The sequence below is a fragment of the Magnolia sinica genome, chromosome 5 (assembly GCF_029962835.1).
Source record: "Magnolia sinica isolate HGM2019 chromosome 5, MsV1, whole genome shotgun sequence".
In the NCBI taxonomy this organism is placed as follows: domain Eukaryota; kingdom Viridiplantae; phylum Streptophyta; class Magnoliopsida; order Magnoliales; family Magnoliaceae; genus Magnolia; species Magnolia sinica.
In genome coordinates, this window is record NC_080577.1 from 12,483,250 (window position 1) to 12,503,249 (window position 20,000).

A 20,000-nucleotide genomic window follows, 5' to 3' on the forward strand; every position below is an offset into this window, starting at 1 on the left:
TGCACACGTCTAAGCTCTTCCATGTGAGAGAAAAGTGATTTTTGGTGGCCTACTTTCCCATCCCTTTAACCTTCATCCTAGCCATTCAAACCCCATCTCCTTCCATCAAAGTGAAGCACAAGGAGATCGGCTTTTCAACGGACCAAGAAGATTGACAGTGGATGCTTCTATAAGCTAGTTTCATGTTTTTTTATGATGGGTGAAGTGAGGCCTACCGATCGATGGTATGGATCTCACTTTGGACCCTTGATGTGGCCGATGGACCACTTTGATCCTCATGATCATTCCATGATGGGGCCATTCTCCATTGACCCCATCACGATGTTTATTTTTCCTTGCATTATAAGAGGTCATCTAGACCGTCCATTTTGGGTGGAGAAGGATCTCCATCGTTGATCTTCGATTTGATGGGCTCAAGAGTAATGGGACTCACTTGATGTATGATTGAATGCAAGGGAGGGCCCATAGTGTCGGGGTCCCTCCATCATCACGTGTCTCTCTTTCTCTCTCTCTCTCTCCCTCTCTATTTTTCATTTATTTTTGTGTGTGATGATATGGTTGTGTGGCCCACTTGGATGGACCCCACTTTGATGTATGTATTACCACACCATCCAACCCTTTCTTGTGGTGGCCCCCGACCCTAGGTGGGGCCCACCTTAAATGAGAGTGTAGGGTCGCTGGACTTAAAAAGGATATATATATATATATACATATATATATATATATATATATATATTAGCCTTGGTTTAAGGCTATTTGGGTGGGCCACTTGTATAGGCCCTACCTTAATGTATGTGACTAATCCACACCGTCCATTCCATTCTCGAGTCCATTTTAGGCGTTGAGCCAAAAGATGAAGCTGATCTGAATTCTAGTGGGCCATAGCATAGGAAACAGTGATGTTCACCGTTAAAATACACCCTATTGTTTTTGTATGCCAACATATGCCCAATATTGGGCTTGTTTAGCTTGTTTTGAGCCATGGGGGCCAGTGGGCGGGGTGGATTCACCTAATACGAGCCCCACGTATGAAAAACCCCGGAATTTCAGTGTTTTTCAATATATATATATGTGTGTGTGTGTGTGTGTGTGTGTGTGTGTATAAACAACAGCAGAATTGCCGCTGCTGCTGTCAGACGCGCAGACAGCGGCTGCCCCAGACGGGTGGGCGGGCGGTACGCAGGGACCCACGGCTCCAGCTGTGAACCCCACCATGATGTATATTTGTCATCTAACCCATTCATTGGGTTGGCCCCTTTATGAAGTGGGCCCCCTCCAAATTTCAGCCGCATCCAAGACTCAGGTGGCCCACATCATAGGAAATAGTGGTGATTATACGTCTGCCCTTGAAACCCTTTTATGGGCCACAGAAGGTTTAGATCAAGATGAAATTTGTTTTTTTTCTCAGCGTCCAGGTCTACGTGACCTCATGGACAGATTGGATGGCAGATAAACATTATGGTGGGCCCCACGTGGGACCCACTTACAAGTGGATTGGTTGGCGCACGCACACAACAACGTAATAGCTGCTGTGTTGACGTCCCCTGGCCTCCCAAGGCCATGTGGGCCTCATGCACAAGGTATGTGCTATATCTATGCCATCCACCCTGATGGGACCCACCCTTGATGCATATGTTGCATCCAAACCGTCCAACCACTTGGCGAGCTTATCTTAACGGCTTGAGACTAAAAATGAGTCAGATCTAAAGTTCAAGTGAATCCCGCTGCTTAAAATGGTGGACAGTGACCCCCACCATTCAAACTTCTTAAGAGCCATAGTGGTTTCCACTCATCTTTGGGTATGGCCCATTTGATATGCATGGGGCCCAATTGGTGTGGTCCATTTGATATACATATGGCCCATGCAAGGTGGCCCACTTGTCATATTCATGGCCCGTTGGTTGAGGCCCACCTCAATGTGTATGAGGCCATTGTTGAGGCCCACCTTGATATGAATGTAAGGCCCATGTTATGAGGCCCATCTTGATTTATTTTTGGCTGTCCATCGAAGCCCACCTTGGTATATATATGAGGCCCATGTGATTAAGCCCATTTTGATGCATTCTAAGGCCCATGGGTTATGGCCCATTGCAATGTACATAAGGCCCATTGGTGCGGCCCATTAATGTGGCCCACTTGATGAATATAAGGCCCATGTGATATGACCCATTTGATGTATTGAAGGCCCAATGGGAAGTACCTAAGGTTCATTGCAATGTGTGATCCCATCATGGTTTAGGTAATGAAGTTTATGACAGGTTATGCCTTGGGAGTAATGTTGGTTTGACGTCCACATTACAAGTATAATGTTAGTTAAATATCCGCATTACGACTCTCCTTAAGGCCCATTGATAGGCCGTACTTGTTGTGTGTAGGCCGTCTAGGCCCATCTGCATTGTAAGGATAATTCATCACTTTATAACATATTTAGTATAGCTCCATGATACATGCTCATACGCATCATATGTATGCTTGATATGGGGAATGTTTAATCATAGCATAAGCCATTGGGCTGAGACATTTACGGGACTCCTTACGAGACGGAATGCCCCCACATGAGTGCGTGGTACGCGCAGGATTGCTGCATGATTTGACAATATGACTCATGCATTCCGCATATGTGTGACTTAATCACTACACGCCCTAGCGACATTAAGGCCGTAGTCTCCACAGGCACATCATGGATGGTCGTATCGGATACCGAAAATATTGGCTCTAGCATTGTGGGCACTTAGGATATTCTTATGTGAAAATCTCAGAACCTTTTTGGTACCAGGAGATGCTCCAACGTCTATACCGAGTGGATACATGAGCGCACGAGTGCTGAATACCAGTAGGCCGCGTCTCCCACTGTGTCGTGGTCGATTGGAAGGGGGTATGGCCTTATCCGCCTGAGTGAGGGGGCTATAAGCTAGGCTGAGTTTGACCAGCTCGCAAATGAGTCCGTTATCGACGAGCTGGGTAGGTATTGGCAGACTACTGATCAAGCGGATAGTGTGGTCTCTTCCACTTGCTTGACTGTGCAGCTAGGGAGGAGGCAGTCAATGTGAGGTGTACTAGACCCCGGTGATATCCGGAGAGGAACTATACTGATATGTGTAGTTGATGAAGACTGGCATGCTTGCTTTGCATCTTGCATATGACATTTGGCTACATAAGCCTCGCATCGCATGGCCTTGGTATGGCCAATAGCATTCATGCCTTGCATCACATTGTTTTGGTATAACTGATTGCATTCGTGGACTTACCCGCATATTTCTGCATTACTCTGATATTGTACACTTGGCACTTGCCTTGCGCACACACTTACACCACCCTCTAAGCTTTTATAAGCTTATGCACGACTGTTGCGTGCAGGTGCCGTTGGACAGCAGCAGCGTTGAGGCAGGAGCGTGCATCTGATCATTTTGGAGTTTTTGTGATCACCCTTTTATTTCCCTTTCTGCATTGTACTTAAAGTTTTTGATATAGTAGATATGTGGTGATGTTGTTTTGTGACTAAGTTATGCTTGTGGTTATAATCCATTACAGAAAAAAAAAATTCATACTGAAAATCCTCCTTGTAGGATCCCAGGATCGGAATGTAGCATGTGAGTACTGGGATCCGAGAATAGGGTACTACAGAGGCTATCAGCGTTGGATTCAGCAATCGGGAATTTTGTGAGCCCGTTTTCCGAGTTTGGGGCGTGACAAAACAAAATCCAGAAGTGGATATGTTTTTATTTTAAGTGAATGAGCTATTTCCTGAAAATCCACCAAACAAACTTGTATTACTTGATCCACTATGAAATTAGAGCTTGTTGTATGATTACTTTTTTAGAAAATATGCTTGAATCAATGAAAATTGTATATACAATTATAGCCTTCTTCTCGGTGTTAAAAGAGCCATGTCTGTGATTTTAGGGGGATTAAGTTTATCCACATCTCTCTCCGTCTTGCTAGGTTGAGATGGTCTAGCCTGAAAATTCAATGGTAGGGTGAGAACTATGTTACAATCCATTACAACAGGTGGAAGTGATCCAAACTAAATTACCAAATTTAAACATTGCCCTCTGTTTTTGAATTAGGTTGCTCTTTAGTGCTCTTGGCGCAAGTAAATTGTGCAAAGTATCTTTTATCAGAAGTTTTCTCTTTCTGTCAAAGTTGGTGAGGTTTCTTCTAACAATTTTGCTTTTATGAGGAGTTCCTCGATTAAAAGATCGTCATCTCAAAAGCATTCATCACTGAGATACTTAGTCAATTCTTCATCGTCAAGCTGATAGCTTCTTTGGTTGACTTATGCGGATTTGGTTTCATAGTTAAAGCCACCATGTTGACGATTATCGGTTCATCTTCTAGCCGTGAAATCATCTGCATCGTTCATGATCGTATTGTCATTTTGTGAGGCTTTTTATCTATAATGGTCAATTCTCTCCGCTTGGCAACCTGTGTTGCCTATGCCAACAGCATTTCTAGGTACGAATCATCCCTTCTGGTATAACTGGAAATATATGGTGACTAACCCTTCTCCAGATTCCTTCATGGGTAGGCAAAAATTTAACCATCATTCGTTCTAGTATTAGAGTTGGTCGAGGGTGGTTAGTAGGGTGTTGAAGTGTTCTTTACTACTGAAAGGAATCTTCCTTTTTCATCTTTTTCTAAAGCTATGGTTTAGTTCAATCATTCGCTTGGGTAGTTGACCAAGCAAACTATCTGGTCAGCCGAATTGGCCTTGTGCATCGGTCACATAAGCATGGCTCATGGTAAATTGGCAGTGCTACTTTCGATTGTATTTTTGTGCTTGTAACCGCTCGCCATGCCATCTTAGGTCCCCTTTTGGATTGTCATACCACATCCTAGTTGTTACTAAACCCAAGGTCAACTTTTGTCATGGTCAAACCAAATTTTTTTTTTTTGGGATTGACCGTAGCCATGTTAATCTCCATATTAGCTAAAAATGGATCGGTATCAATTAGCATAGCCTCTTTTTCCTTTTCAGAGAATTTTAACAATCTTCGGTCAATGTTATCTTAGATAACATTCCTGGAAACAACACATTTATTAGTAGAATGATACTGAGTTTCATGCCACTCACAATATTCGGTCTTTTTCAACTCTTCTACCATAGGTATTTTATGATTAATATGTATTTTAATAAAATTTATAGCCATCATTATATCCAAGATTGCATCAACTTGGGTAATATCAAATGTATATGTCCTTTGAGCTTTTTATATGGCCGACGCAATTACTTCTGCTTTGACCAATGCCAAACAGACAAGTGACTGCTTGGCCACTACTTTGTCCACCACATTGTAGTTAGTATCATAGTAATAAGTTCCTGTGAATGAGTTTTTCAACCTAGTTCCCTCCTAAAGAAGAAATTCGTACCAGATACTTTTTTAGTTAAATCATAAAGATCGGCAAACCCATCCCGATAAAGTTTTTACAAAGTTAGAATTTAAGATCGTCTTAGGCTAGTTATATAAATCCGGCATTGGTCGTGAATACTTTGCATCGGCTTTTTATCCTTTTAAACTGAGTGATATAGTTTTCAACCGATTCTCCAAGTAATTATCTGAAATGGGCAAGGTCAAGCATAGAAATCTCCCTATCCCTATAAAAGAATTGAACATGAAACTTCTCCATTTCTTGTTAAGTTTGAATGGAATTTGACAATAAACCGTCGGGGAAGGCCAATGCTGACGGTTGAAATCCGTTGGGGAAGGCCAATGCTGACGGTTTTTAGCCGTCGGCGTTGCCCCCAACATTCCAAATTCTAACCTGGGCAACTCAATTCCATATTAGTTGTAAACCATCTTCAAATCAGTGTCCTAGTATAGAAGCGGAGAAAAAAAATGTCTTAAAGTATCATATTCATTAATGGTAAAGAGCCTTATATTTGCTATGGTGTGCAACAGACAAAACATAGCGCAAATAATCTGAGATAGTAAATATATGGAGAACTCAGGTAAAGAACATTGAACAGCTATGACATGAATATTTCTTTACTTGAAAAGTACTTCTGAGGTGACTATTTGTTATAATGGTCATAGTTTAGAGTTAGGTTTATGGATGCAAATGATATAGGAGAGTGTGACAAAAGAAAATCTACCACATTTTATATTTTTTCTTTGGCCGGTGACGCGATTTGTTGAATGTTGATATTATAATTAATGGTAGCTTTGTATAATATAGAATAGAAGTATATGTCGGCTATTTAAGCATGCAAGGAAGTTATTTAATTGAGAATATGGTTAGAAGAATTAAAATTTACGTAGAAAGTGGTGGTAATCCATTACGAAAGTCAGAACAAATTACACTTGGCAAAGAATTTGATATTTCATGCTCAGACGAAGCACATTTATGTCCAATATTACTTTGTTCATGACGTGGTGGAAGATGGTCAAATCTCATTTTAGAAGATTCACACCGATGATAATATAACAGCCATGCTGAGGAAGTCTATTGCAAGGAAGAAGTTTGTTTGGTGCAAGACTCCTCTTGGGCTTGTTATTACTTAGTGTTTAGTGATATTCGAACAGTGGTTATTTGAAGTGTTTTCCACACTGTTAGAAAGACTGGTCTTCAAGTGGGAGAATGTTCCTCCACTGTCCTAAGGAATGTCAGTGACGTCTCCTTGTTGGAGACATCTCTCCCTTAGACATGATGCTTTCCTCCCTACATACATCCATACGTACGTATGGTAAATCATACATGAATGTTAGTTCCCTTATGTTTTGGTATGCTCTCTCCTTTACTTTGATCTACATAAGGAGACGCACTTTGTAAAGAATGGTTTTCCATTCCATTGATTCATCTTTAAAGGTATTTCTTGGTGTGGAATTCTTTGCACAAGTGGAAGAGATGTGAGTCTTATATTTATGTTTCTCTTGTTTTTAGTGAAAAAAGTTTCATGTTAGCCTTGTAAAGTAGGTATATTGTCGAACCATATAAATCTTTGTTCCTCATGTCTCTTGTTTTATGTTTGGCCATTTTCTTTTGTGGTGGTGGCCTCACTAACATCAATCATGTGCATGTGTTTTTCCATATGACATTTCATGCCCTTCATTTTAGATTTTGAGTATAAGAATATTGCAAAACCAATCACTTTTAAGGTCATAAAAGTCATACATTCCTTGCCAATGTGAAGATTTAATTATGGCATGTTTGGTTGATGCCTAAAAAATGAGTTCATGTCATTTTAGTTAATCATAAGATCATATTTCTGAAATGAGAAGAGCTCATTTTTAAATGTCTACCACACGAGCCTTTAGTAAGCAATTGTATATGAGTTGATCTATTTTATGCAATGCATACTGATTGCAGATTTGTAAGGCTGAATTGGTTTCAATGAGGCTGAATTGGATTCAAACAAGTTAATGTTCCAATACGTTCATCGGAATCATATTCTCTATTTTATCACAAACAGAAGGTATAGACATGCAAATATTAAAACTCCAAAAGCTGCAAATACAAGCATCCAATGGAAGTGAAAATAATCTACCAACATCTACGCTGTGTTATTCAGATACTGAGAATCCATATTGACTAGAAAGATCGATCTCTAGTTGACCCGTTGATACAGTCAGGGTTTGGCCCTGGCTAGGACTCATGATCTGGCTTTGGATCTCTTGGTAATGACTGCCACTGCCTCTAAGCTTCAAATAATCCCTGGAAAAACTTGAATTCGGAATCAGATCTTGGACATCACTCCGTCCTTCAAGCATGCTAACTACAGCAGACATGGCTGGCCTCAGTACAGGAGATGCATTAGTGCATAAGAGGGCCACATTGATCATCGCAATTGCCTCTTTCTTGTTGAACTCCAACCCCAACTTCGGATCAACAAGCGCCATTAGACTTCCTCTCTCTTGCAGAGCATATGCCTGCAATATCAACAGTTGCATACAAAGTCTATCATTTACAGTGAAGATCCGCTTTTATCCCACTAAATCATACAAAAAAGGTGCAATTTGCAATTGATACCATAGTTCTAAAACTCACTGACTTGACCCAAAACCCAGCACATCAACTCAACTCGGTGAAATTTCGAGCAGAGTCACTTGAAACTCGGTACTAGTGGTGACTTGATCTTGACTAGGAAAGACTCACCAAGTCACTAGAAGACTCAGTCAACTCGATGCAACTCACCAAGACTTGGACGAGACACTTAAAAAGAAAACAAGAGGAAGTAAGATTTGAACCCAAAACCTTTACTAAAGACAAAGTGCTCCTAACCAGAGGTTTTGCTGCATCGTTGTTTGGTTTTCTATTTTATAATACTTATAAAATTATATGACTATTAAACATATTTAATATTTTAATTTATAAAATAATTACAAACTGAGTTGAGTTGGGTCGAGCCTTCAAGTTGACCCGACCCAGCTGAACATTGAATCAAGTTGAGTTTTCGGGTTTTTGAACTATGATTGATACACCGCCAAATTGCAATTGGCTGGGGTCCCCAGCCAACAAGGTGCAATTGCAAGGGCACTCAAAAAGTGGAACTGATAGAAGCAGGCTCCCACGTTCATGTTTTTCCACTGCAAGTCACAAGTGAGATGCGTATGGGAAAGTCCTGAATGTATCTCACTTGCATTTTGGCACTAGCCTATAACATTGGCTTTGGGAAAACGAAACTTCCAAGCGTTGAATGAAGATCTAAATTACCCAATCCACTAAATGAATGTGATCCCCCTCCGGCCTGAAATTTGTGATGCTCTTCCTACTGACAATTTCCAAAGCAACGACACCAAAGCTGTAAACGTCTGCTTTCTGAGTCAGGTAACCATGCATTGCATATTCTGGTGCCATATAGCCCCTGCAAAAACAAGATCATTGTGAATTTTATTTTTCTTAATGAGGTAATGATAGTCTCACATGCTTAGGCTAAAGACAGTACTGATGTGGAGACAGCCAACTAATTTTCAACAGGCACTTCCATACAAGTGATAAGGACCAGTTTGGATGCATGCAACCATTTCCAAGTGAATCAATCAGAAAACAGCAAATGGCAGAAAGCACAGATGGATCCATGTGGGGACTGTTGAACATGGTGTGCCATAAAGGCCGTTATGGGGCCGTAAAGGCTATTGCGTAAAGGTAATGGTGGCAATTGTTACATGTTACAGGGTCGTAATGGCTACAACAGCCGTTATGGAAAAAAAAAAAAAAATGACATGTAACTGCTGTTAATGGCCCGTTAGGCTTCCTGTAAAAGCCGTAACAGCCCAATAATGGTCTTCTACTGGGCAGATAAAGGTTTTTCGGTTTTTTTTTTTTTCCAACATTATGGGGTAGATACAGGTTTTTTGGATTATTTTTTATTTTTTTTTCTTTTTAAGAAAAAAAAGAGACTGTAACGTCCATTACTGGGGCCATGACAGCCGTTACAACCCACATCGTAAAGGTGACGGTGGTGGCTGTTATGGCCACCGTTACTGTTACAAAATACTTTGCTATTGAACCCTCAATTGCAGGTTCAACCAAATACTCTTGGTTCCATATTTTGATGACTAGATGACATGAGGATGGGACAATCCACAGACCAAAGGAAATCCAAACAGGCCCAAAGGCAATAATGCTAAGGTTTTATGCCCATGCTGTTCAGGGTACAGAAAACTTTCCAAGAAAGAACTAGGAACTTTATTTTTGGCGAGGGAGTAAATGCTGGACTGCACAATAGAAGGAGAAAAAAAAAAAGACAAGAAAAGAGGAGTCTTGATTCTAAGAAAACCGAATGCAATTCAGTGGAGATGCAACAAAATATACCATTATTATGTCATGGTGTTGTTCCTAAAGCTCCATAGATGCCTCCATTTCTCCTCTTTTCCCCTCTTATAAACATCAATCAACTAATGTGGATGTCTTTTGAAGTTGTCACTTGTTAGCACCTATTCCTATTTCTCTCCACATATATGGCCTTGTCCAGCCGACTTATAGGCCACTGGACCATCTATTTGGGTTGCATCAGGCGGGCCCTTAGATAATGAATCCAAAACTGTTGATCTTTAATGGATGGCATGCACAGTTAAGTATCCTTGGAGAAGCAGCTCCTGAACAATGTGCATTATTCACCATTTAATCTGTACTTATACGAATGCTTATTGTGTGATTGCAGACATCATCTCATTTTCTGGTTAGTGCCGGTATTGATCTGATTTTGGCTGTTGGCAGCACTGCTGCGATGTCATGAGTCAAACAAGTGATGCAAACTTCTATCTCATTTTTGTTGATCTATTCAGTTTATGTGGTTGCCTGATTCAGTTCCCCATTTTAGATTGAAACTGCAGCTACTCCGCATTGGAGAAATTCTTGACAGGCACATGGCATTCACCAATTTCCCAGAATGCTGGTTCAAAAGATAAAACTAAGAAATGTATTGAGTTTTATGTCTGAACACATAGATGAAGATTATCATTAAAGAGTATGAAGGTATGGTTTCCATTTCATAACGAGGAAAATTGTGCATGATGACTCACATGGTTCCAGCTACTCGAGTGCTGATGTGGGTGTTCTCCTCTTCACCAAGCCTTGCCAGACCAAAGTCAGATATCTTTGGTATAAGATCCCGATCGAGCAGTACATTGGTGGCTTTGATGTCTCTATGAACAATTTTCAGCGTCGATTCTTCATGGAGATAAGCTAGACCTCTTGCTATGCCAACACAAATCTTGTGCCTTGTTGGCCAATCAAGCTGCAATTGATATTCTTCTGGGCCTATAAATCATCCAGTTAAGAAAAAATGAGTCATATTACTTCCTGTTGCATCCGTACTGCATACACATATTGGTACAAAAACAAATGAGCTCACCAAACAGAGCACGAGCAAGGCTATTATTTTCCATGTACTCATAAACTAGCAATAGTTGATCTCCCTCGATACAACATCCATAAAGTTTTACAAGATTTGGGTGTTGAAAAGTAGATATCATGCCTATTTCAGTCACAAATTCACGGCTTCCTTGCTTTGATTTGGATGAAAGCTGTTTCACTGCAATTGAAGTGCCGTCTGATAATAGACCCTGCAATATAGTAATTTAAGAAGTTCTATTACCTTTTACTTGAAATATGTTGGTCTCAAAGGTAATTATATATCAGGATAAACAGTGATTCCGTAGTATACCTTGTAAACAGAACCGAAACCACCTTCCCCAAGCTTGTTTGAAATGTGAAAGTTGCCTGTGGCAGCTCTAATCTGTCTTAAGGTAAACAAACTGGTTCGTAGATCTAAATCCCTGAGATCTGTCCACCGGACAAAGTTACACATGAATGTCTCAAAAAAGTTGATAAATTCCACATCTTTTACTAGCAAAGTGCAGTCTATGCATGATTTATCACACAATGGGCTACAAGCGAGCTCTTCTAAGCATGAGACCAGAAACATAAAAGAAAAACAGGATTAACTAGAGAGCAAAAGAAATGTTCAAAACCTTGGGAAATAAATACAAATATTTAAGAGCAATTTTTTTGTCATGCAGTATTAATGTCATGTATTAATAGGCCTAACAATGACATATTTATACTAATCATTATTAGGTTAAAAAAACAGCATCCAAAATTTCCACGAATGGTTAACACTTACAAAGAATGCCAAAAAGACTAGCTTTTGTAGATTGTAGGTAGCTAATCTTAACCTTCATTTCCCATCGAAATAGGCATTTAAGAAATAACAAAGCGTATCAAGATTGTTCTTATGCTGATTTGATTCTTTTTCCAAAAAAAAAAAAAAAGTTTTTTATATACTTTCTGGAAAGAAAGAAAGCTACATAATGGATTGTCAAAATTGATTTGTCTGTATATTTCATGAAAAGAAAAAAGAGTGGAAACCAATGTAGAAGGAAATGAATAACATTTTCTCAATATAGCCAATATTTTTTTGACACAATTATCAAAGTAAGGAATATTAAAGGTTTGATGCACATATTAACTCTTTCTTAAAGTAGAAGTTTGGTCTCTTCCTAAATACAAAAGCAAGTGTGAGCGCGCACACACATCATCATCATCATAGCCTTGCCTAGCTATTTGTGATCAGAACACATGGAAGCATATGGTATTTAAATATGATGGAGGTATTTAACCAACACGATCAGTTAATGAGAAATATTTTCCTTAAATTTGCATAAAGCACCCACTTAAGCAGTTCCTTCTACATTTGAGTTGTAAGCTATGCTCGAACCTGACACCTATATTTGACCATATGCATATGCTAATGCACACACGTGGAGACAAGAATATAGGAGTATAGGAAATCAAAATACTTTGCATGCTAAAATAGAGTTCAATAGAATAGCTGGAACAAGGTTATGACTTATGACGATGATGATGCTGATGATTTGGTAAGGGCTGAAACAAAAGATTTGAGCATATCAACATGGCATCAAGTTTAGGTAGGATATTCCAAAGCTTGATATGAAAATTGCCTACTTCTTGAGGCATTCGTGGTTAATACTAATAAACGCATAGCAAAGCATCAAAAGTATGTGTTATAAATGGTTGACTTTTTTTCCTGTTGTGATTGATGCATTTGATTAGTTCCCACCTTTGTCCTTTGTGGTTTTACCTCCTAGGAAGCCTTTCCTCCAGAGGAAAACCAAAAACAAGAAAGAAAGAAATAATACTGAAGCTACAATCCCGACTGCAACACCAGTAGAGATCTTCTTGCCACTTTTTGGAGGTGTAAATTCTGCACAAAAAAAAATGCCAAAAAAATTAATAAAAGAAAAACAAAAAAAAAAAAAAAAAAAAAAAAAAAAAAAGAGCGAACATTCACTCAATTATATAGTGATACACCAATGCTAATTTATTGATGCAAAGTGTAGCATATATGAAAGCCTCAAAACTAGATCAAAAAATTTAACAATATCGAAATCACTTCTTTTACAAAATCTGACCATACCCTTCTCTAAAACATTTTATATTATGTTTAGGAAGCCAAAGAATATCTTGTGTATAAATTCTGTTGACATTTCTTGCCATTTGTTGCTGCGTCTTTTGTCTCCCTACATGGTGATCCAGACCATTCATATTGTATGCCCCATATTGAACTGGCCACGTAAGAAAACCCCATTATCAAAGACCCTTGCCACCCAAAAGAAAACAATGAGATACAGATAATTGTTTCCAACTTCCCTTTGTATGGACGGTGAAGATATATCAGCAGATTTTTGCCACAGAGAAAATCCACAGTTGGAACCTACTAGATGCATGATATGAATAACCACATGGCAAGGCACAACAGCTGATCAACAATGGGAGAGCAGCTAGGGTGAACAGAGCTACCTCTTTATATACATGAATAGTTTAATGCTCCCATATTTTTTTTATGAAACGCAATGGAAATTAGCCAAGCACTAGACCCTCCAACTAAAATCAAACAAGATAAGAAACCACTTATGCAAATACTGCCACTTCAAGACCTTTTCTAAGCCGAGATTAGTCCTTAAGATCTATTTACCTGAACTACAAAGATAACGAGAACAATTTACTTGTACAAAACACACATCATACCAGGGTCCACAGAAATTGCTGAAATGAGAGGGCCATAGGTTCCTCGATCTGGGACAATTTGTGTCCCTTTCCCCGCCCAACAGAAACGGATCTCCAAAGTGTTATTAGTCACAGGAACAGTAGTAAAATTCTTCACGACTGGTTGACTAGAACCACCAGCTTCATCTTTGATATTGAAATCCTTCAATACCAATTCTCCCTGCATTAAACTAATTTAGTCACACCTGAATCCTGTAAACTAACAGAAAAGTATCTGTGCAATGTGATTAACTACCTGAATGTAAACATCAAATATACGCTTTCCAAGGATGCTATATGTTCTGCCATCTGTGAAGATTATCTCTGCAAAGTGGAGCTTTACAGTGTAGTTCCCATTTAGAAGACAAAGCCCAGAATAAGTGAGGGAAAGGGGAGAAAGCCGCGCCTTAGTGTACAACTCAGAGTTAGGCATAGAGAGCATGGATTTATTTTCTGCTATGTAGCTGTCTATAGATTTTTCAGAATTAACGAAGTTTCCAGTACTACTACGTGCCCAGTTTCTTCCATCACTTAAAACAAAAGTCGAAGCCCCAGATAATTGTTGATCTGCTTCGTATGTGGTGTTTTTGTTTATAGTTACTTGATCTCCGCCACAATTTATATACAAAGAATAACGATCTGCCATAGAAAGTTACAAGTGATTAGTGCTGTAGGACAAGATCAAGAAAAAGGCAAATTCTGAAGAGCTAACTCAATTCAGACAGTTAACTTCCATGCCTCTTTGTTTTCGTTTCTTCCATCCCTCATCTTTAATAATACCTTGATGATTTTTGTACCTTTGCCTTTTTCAATCAAATTAATCACAAGAAAAAATAAAAAATCTAACTTTAGATAAACTTCCAAATTGACCTAATCAAACGCGGTCACAAAGTTATCCTTTCTTCAAGTTTCTTTTCTAGGCATCTTCTATGCAAAAGATAAGATTTACAACATTTTTGAAGTTATTTAATTATGAAATTTACAACTCCAATTGGTAACAAAGCACCAGCCCATCCCCAGCTCAGGTAAAGCAGGAGGGTTGATGTCCAGTAGGCAGCTGGTTGTTGTACATTTGCAAAACAATCATGAGAAAGCTGACCACAAATAGCTGGGACAAGGCAATGATGATGATTTAATTATCAATATCTAATATGGGAAGACTTACATTCCATTGAACATTTTAAATTAAAAGGAGGCCCACATTAAGTGGGACGAAAATATGCATTTATGGTGTATATAATTAGTTTTAGCAGTAAAGAGCATGATTTGCCATTTAGATGATACTCACATCAAATACTAGATCCATGGAAGTTTTATCTTCCAAGAAGCAAGGACCTTATTATTTATTAACAGCCTCTTCCGTTTCCCTTATTTTTGTCATCTTCCTCGTCTTGTCTTTGCTCCAAATCTTTGTAAATATGCCCATGCCTTTTTAGGGGTGTCAATGGGCTGGGCTCAGGCCTGCAAAATTAAATGAATAGGGCCAGCCCAATACAGTTCAAAATCCAGGCCAAGACCAACCCCAGGCCCGGCCCGTTGACAGCCCTATGCCTTTTAGTTGACTTGGACAAGTTATCAAATTTGTTGGTTGATATATTTATTGATGCCACTTATTGCATACTTTGGAAGGAAGATCAAAAGGGAAAACACCAAAGACAGAAGTGAGAACAAAATAGATAATTTCAAGGTGACACTAATTCAAAAAGGGCAACTTACATTGGAAGAACCACGCCAAAGACAGATTTGTGACTAAAAAAGACAATTTCAAGTTCACACTAATTCAAAAGGGATAAACTTACATTTTGAACAGGGAAATATCTTTTTTGAGCATGGAAAAGCTTCACTTCTGCATTATCAATTTGGTCAAGAATGCATCAACATGAATAACGTATTTAGATGTGCATGTGGCTACCAAATTAACTAAACCAGCTACTAACAAACACCGATGATTATCTATAATTTATAATGCAGTTTTCACAAATAAGTACTCACGTGTCATTCCCTATAGAAGAGCTTCCAAACAAGTTTCTGTAGAAATAAAAAGTGAAAACCTCAGAAAGGAAGAAGAAGAAGAGGCTACATAACCTTAGGTGGGGGTGACAATGGGCTGGGTGGCCCAACCCTATAGGCCCAAGGCTCGGGCCTCTAAACTTGGCCCGAGGACCCCAGAATGGGCTTGAAATTCATGTCCGGCTTGCGGCAAGGACTGGGGAATGATGAGTGGTTTACCTTGGCCCCTTCTCTAGGTTCAATCATCAGGTGGGCCACTGTAGTACAAAAAAGAATGGATGGTTTAAAGACACCTGTAAGTAGTTCCCATTCAACGTAAGTGTGTAAAGTAAAGACACTCGTTGAATTTAGGGTCATGTTTTAATGATCAAAACTATTTATATAATGGGCTAGTGAAGGATGGAGGATACCCTAATAGAATTCTTAGATTGGACTATTTCAAACCTTTGAATATTTGACTCTTTTCCTTGCAAGGCCAGCCTAGGAGGGCCAAGGCCTGTTAACCAATTAGGATATTGGTCGAGCCAAGGCCGAGCTTTTGAGACTAAGCATGAACTAGGGCCAAAACCATTTACATGATGGGACTCGTCATGGATAAGAGGATATCTCAAAAGAATTCTTAGATTGGATTATTCCAAACCTTTTTGATCATTTGACAAGACCGGGTCTAAGGCCAAGGCCTTTTTAGCCCAATTAGAGTCTGCGCTAGGCCAGGGTGACGCTTTGGGGACTAAATCTGGGCTAGGACCATCTTGGCCCAGCCCTAGCTCAGCCCGTTGCCACCCCTACCATGAGGTACTAACATGTTAGAACTACTTAAAACTATTCTTACGTTCTTCCTTGTTGACAATTTTGTGGCACAAGGCTTCCCCATGTAAAACTATTGTAAGAAAGATCACTGCAGCATTTCAAGAAGAAAGCAACAAAAAAAAAAATGACATTAAAAAGGGATTCATGTGTTATGGCAAAAATAAGTCAAACTGTGTAAGTAGAATCTAACACATGGAAATAATTTTAAAACTTGGTAGTCAAAATTTTGAAGAAAAAAAAAAGGGGTGCCTGTTAATTTGGCAACAGATTTTTTAGCATTTTACCATATCCTTAGAGAGATTAGACATATCGAAAGTTTGTCCTTTGAAATATATTTGCTTATGCAACTCAATCAAGGGAAACTCAAAGTACCACACAACATCTATAAAAGCACTCAAATTTCTAAGTAAAATCTTCAAGTACAAGGTAAATAATCCACCAGGATTTTCTATGAGATTTCCCTTGATTAAGGCTCCATTTGGATAGGGAATCCTGCAAATTTGGGATTAAGACTAATCCCCATACCCTCCGCATCATATTTGGTCAAGAAAATGTCACTTTCTTCCACTTGATCTCAATTTTCGAAGTTTTTTAATACAAGAAAAATGTTTTTTTTTTTAGAAAAAAAAAAAAAAACAAACAAAATTGAGATTAAGCAAAGAAGGCGACATGTATGGTATGCAGCGCGACAAATTTTGGGCTGAGACTTAATCCTGTCTTTGCATGATCCCCTGCCAAAACAGAGTCTAAACCTTCCATATTGGCATTCTTTTTCTCAACAGCCTCAAGAGCCAAGTGTTATCATCTTCCCCATATCATCATAATCAAGATAGACGGGCCTTCCAATTTCCTTTTGTCCCGGCTTTACATGCAAAGTACGACTTTGGAAAGGGCTATGGAACGCCTAGCAGTCTCCCACATGCCTTTTAAGTAAAATGATGAAGAGACAGTCTGTCATCTCTTTATTCATTGTGAGATGTTTGACTAGTTTGTTGTGGTGGTTTTTCCATAAGCTGTTTGGGCTTTGGGTATTCTTTGTTGAGATTTAAATTGGTTAAAGGGTGGGCAAAAGATCCTTTCGATGAGAAGGGCTGAATTCTTCTTTGGAGAATTCTTCCATTCGAAATTTTATGAGAAGTTTGGACGCTAAGGAATAATACGAATCTAGAAAGCATGTCATTTGAAATTTTAGCGGAGAGTAAAACTCTACATAATTAGCTGGTCTTTGACTAGAATACTCAAGGCAAGACATCTCTTGAGATTCAAATCCTGTAGAGAAAGTTAAATCAAGGACTCAAATATTGGTGTCCAAGTGGAGGCTTGCTAACATGATTAAAGAAATTTATCAGTTAGTTAAATATTTGGAGGTTTATTTTCATTATTCTTCCTCGTTGCACTAATGAAATGATGAATTGTCTCATGAAAGATGTTGGTTCTTGTGCTCCCGAAGCCAATCAAACATGGCCTTTTGGCTTCTCTACACTACATTGATCTTGTTACATTGCATTATTACTACTCTTGTTATGATATCTTTTGCATCAATATTGATCTTGCTTAATGCTTGGTTTGATCATGTTCAATGTAGTCCATTGGTGGTATTGTGGTAAGCCATGTGCATTAGTTCAGCCAATGCTAGAGAGGGATTTAGCTTGATAGTTCCAACCATTGGTGTACTTAGTCACTTAAGTATTGATATCAAAGTGTTCCAAAATGGTAACAGTAGCCGTAACGGCCACCATTGTTACCGTTATGATACGGACCGTAACAGCCATTATGGCCCTTTTTTATTTTTTGAAATAACTGTTACGGGACCATTATGGGGCCATTACGGTCCGTTACAGGGCCGTTACGGGACTGTTAACAGGGCCTTTACCCCCTTTTTTTTTCCGTAACAGCCATTACGGTCATTTCAACCCCGTAACGTGTAACAGTTATGACTGTTACCGTTACATAACGGCCGCTACGGTTACGTAACCGATTTTGAATACCTTGATTGGTATTGTTGCATGTATTGCAGCCTTGGGATACGGAAACATATCAGTATCACATAGAAAATATTGTATGTATCGCATAATGCACCGCTGTTTTTGGGAAACAATGGGAATTTGGTGAAAATTTTCAATGAAACTTTAGGAGAGGTTAAAAAGACATCATCTCACACTTAGAACTCACAAAAAAAAAAAAAAAAAAAAAAAAAAAGGTAAAAAAAGTACGCATAATAAGTTTCCTTTGTATGGAGTTCTAAACTATGCACGATCTGACAAAAGTGATGCAACTATATTCAAAATTAGTTCATAGAATTTAAAAATCATAGAAGGCATGTATGAAAACACAACCAATACATTCAAAATCCAAAAAAGAAGTAAAAATATACAAATGCAGTGCCCTCAAATAATATCATCTTAAATATTTTAATAATTTTTACTTATTATAAATAATTCATATAATTTATTAGCACATTCATATACTAAATACTTGCACTAAATCTATCATACAATGCACAGTGTGCACTTATTTGAAAACAATTTTTTTTAATTTTTTAATATTTTTGAAAAAATAGATGCACGGATGATGTTAACATCAACATAGTCATACGCTCATAAATACATAAATATTAGGCACAAATAACATCTTGCCATCTATTTTTTATATATTTTTAATTAAAAATATTCTTTTTGCAAAAATTTTAAAAAGTTTCTTCAATATATAGACCAGCCTCCAAGTACTCTGATGTGATTTTTCCTTACTCCATTTGCAAGTTAAACGCCAAAAATAGGAAAATTTTCAGATTTTTTCCAAATTCCAAATTCGGAAGTCAAAATCCATGGTTGAGCAAGCAAAATATCCAAAATCACGGAATACAAACTTTATTTTACTAATTCCAAGAAATTTAAACCAAAAAAAAAAAAAAAAATCAAATTAACACAAAAGTTCCAATTGGAATTCTGGTATTTCATGCTCTCCAATCATGATTTCCTCACCCAAAACTCCTTTTCTCTCCAAACGAATGAAAAGGATTGGTCGAAATCCTCTTAGCAATGTAATCGTAACAAAAAGTTTATGAGAAAATCAGTTTTTTGGCATTTTTTTTTAAAATTTTTTTGCAAAGGGGCTGACACAAGTGAGATATTGTCGATACGTATCACACGTATTGACAATATTGGGTTACTTATAAAGGCAATATTTTGTGAAATATTGATCGATACTAGGCATGTCAACACTTTTAGCTCAGTTTTGTATCGCCATTGTTCAATACCGATAGTATCGGTCAATACTATGGGTGTTTGAATCACTGGGTGTACGTAGGCAGCCTTCAAGTGCATCCATCATGCATTCGCTTGCAAATTTAGGACTGTGTGGAGGAATGTTTCCACAAAGTATGAGGGTCAGCCTTCTCAAGCCTGTCACGTTTGAGGGTTATATATATAGTCCCATGTAAACTAGGCTTAAATATAGTCACTTACCAGTTTGCTTGCCAGAACTATTGTCTACTTGGATTTTCATCTAGAAGAAAAACACCTAAAAAAAAGTTGCAGGCATGTTGATGATTGTGCCTCCAAATCACAGAGGGATCCTACTTGTCTAGCAAACCAATCAAATATGACAACGTTACTCAGTAAGTTCGTAACATCCGCTTAGTAGTTTTTCAGCGAAAGTTAGGTCTACAAGCA

General features: G+C 38.5%; 1 protein-coding gene across 1 annotated transcript in view; it reads right to left on the reverse strand.

Moving 5' to 3' along the window:
- Nucleotides 1-20,000, reverse strand: part of LOC131246945 (uncharacterized) — a 54,935-nt gene that overhangs the window by 23,519 nt on the left and 11,416 nt on the right. The window contains exons 14-24 of the mRNA XM_058247405.1: nt 16,352-16,417; nt 15,502-15,537; nt 15,309-15,355; nt 13,766-14,148; nt 13,492-13,690; nt 12,524-12,667; nt 11,108-11,226; nt 10,796-11,006; nt 10,464-10,701; nt 8,653-8,803; nt 7,505-7,868 (exon numbers count right to left, since the gene is read on the reverse strand). Of these exons, the coding sequence (XP_058103388.1) occupies nt 7,505-7,868; nt 8,653-8,803; nt 10,464-10,701; nt 10,796-11,006; nt 11,108-11,226; nt 12,524-12,667; nt 13,492-13,690; nt 13,766-14,148; nt 15,309-15,355; nt 15,502-15,537; nt 16,352-16,417 (1,958 nt within the window). The remainder of the gene's footprint in view (nt 1-7,504; nt 7,869-8,652; nt 8,804-10,463; nt 10,702-10,795; nt 11,007-11,107; nt 11,227-12,523; nt 12,668-13,491; nt 13,691-13,765; nt 14,149-15,308; nt 15,356-15,501; nt 15,538-16,351; nt 16,418-20,000) is intronic.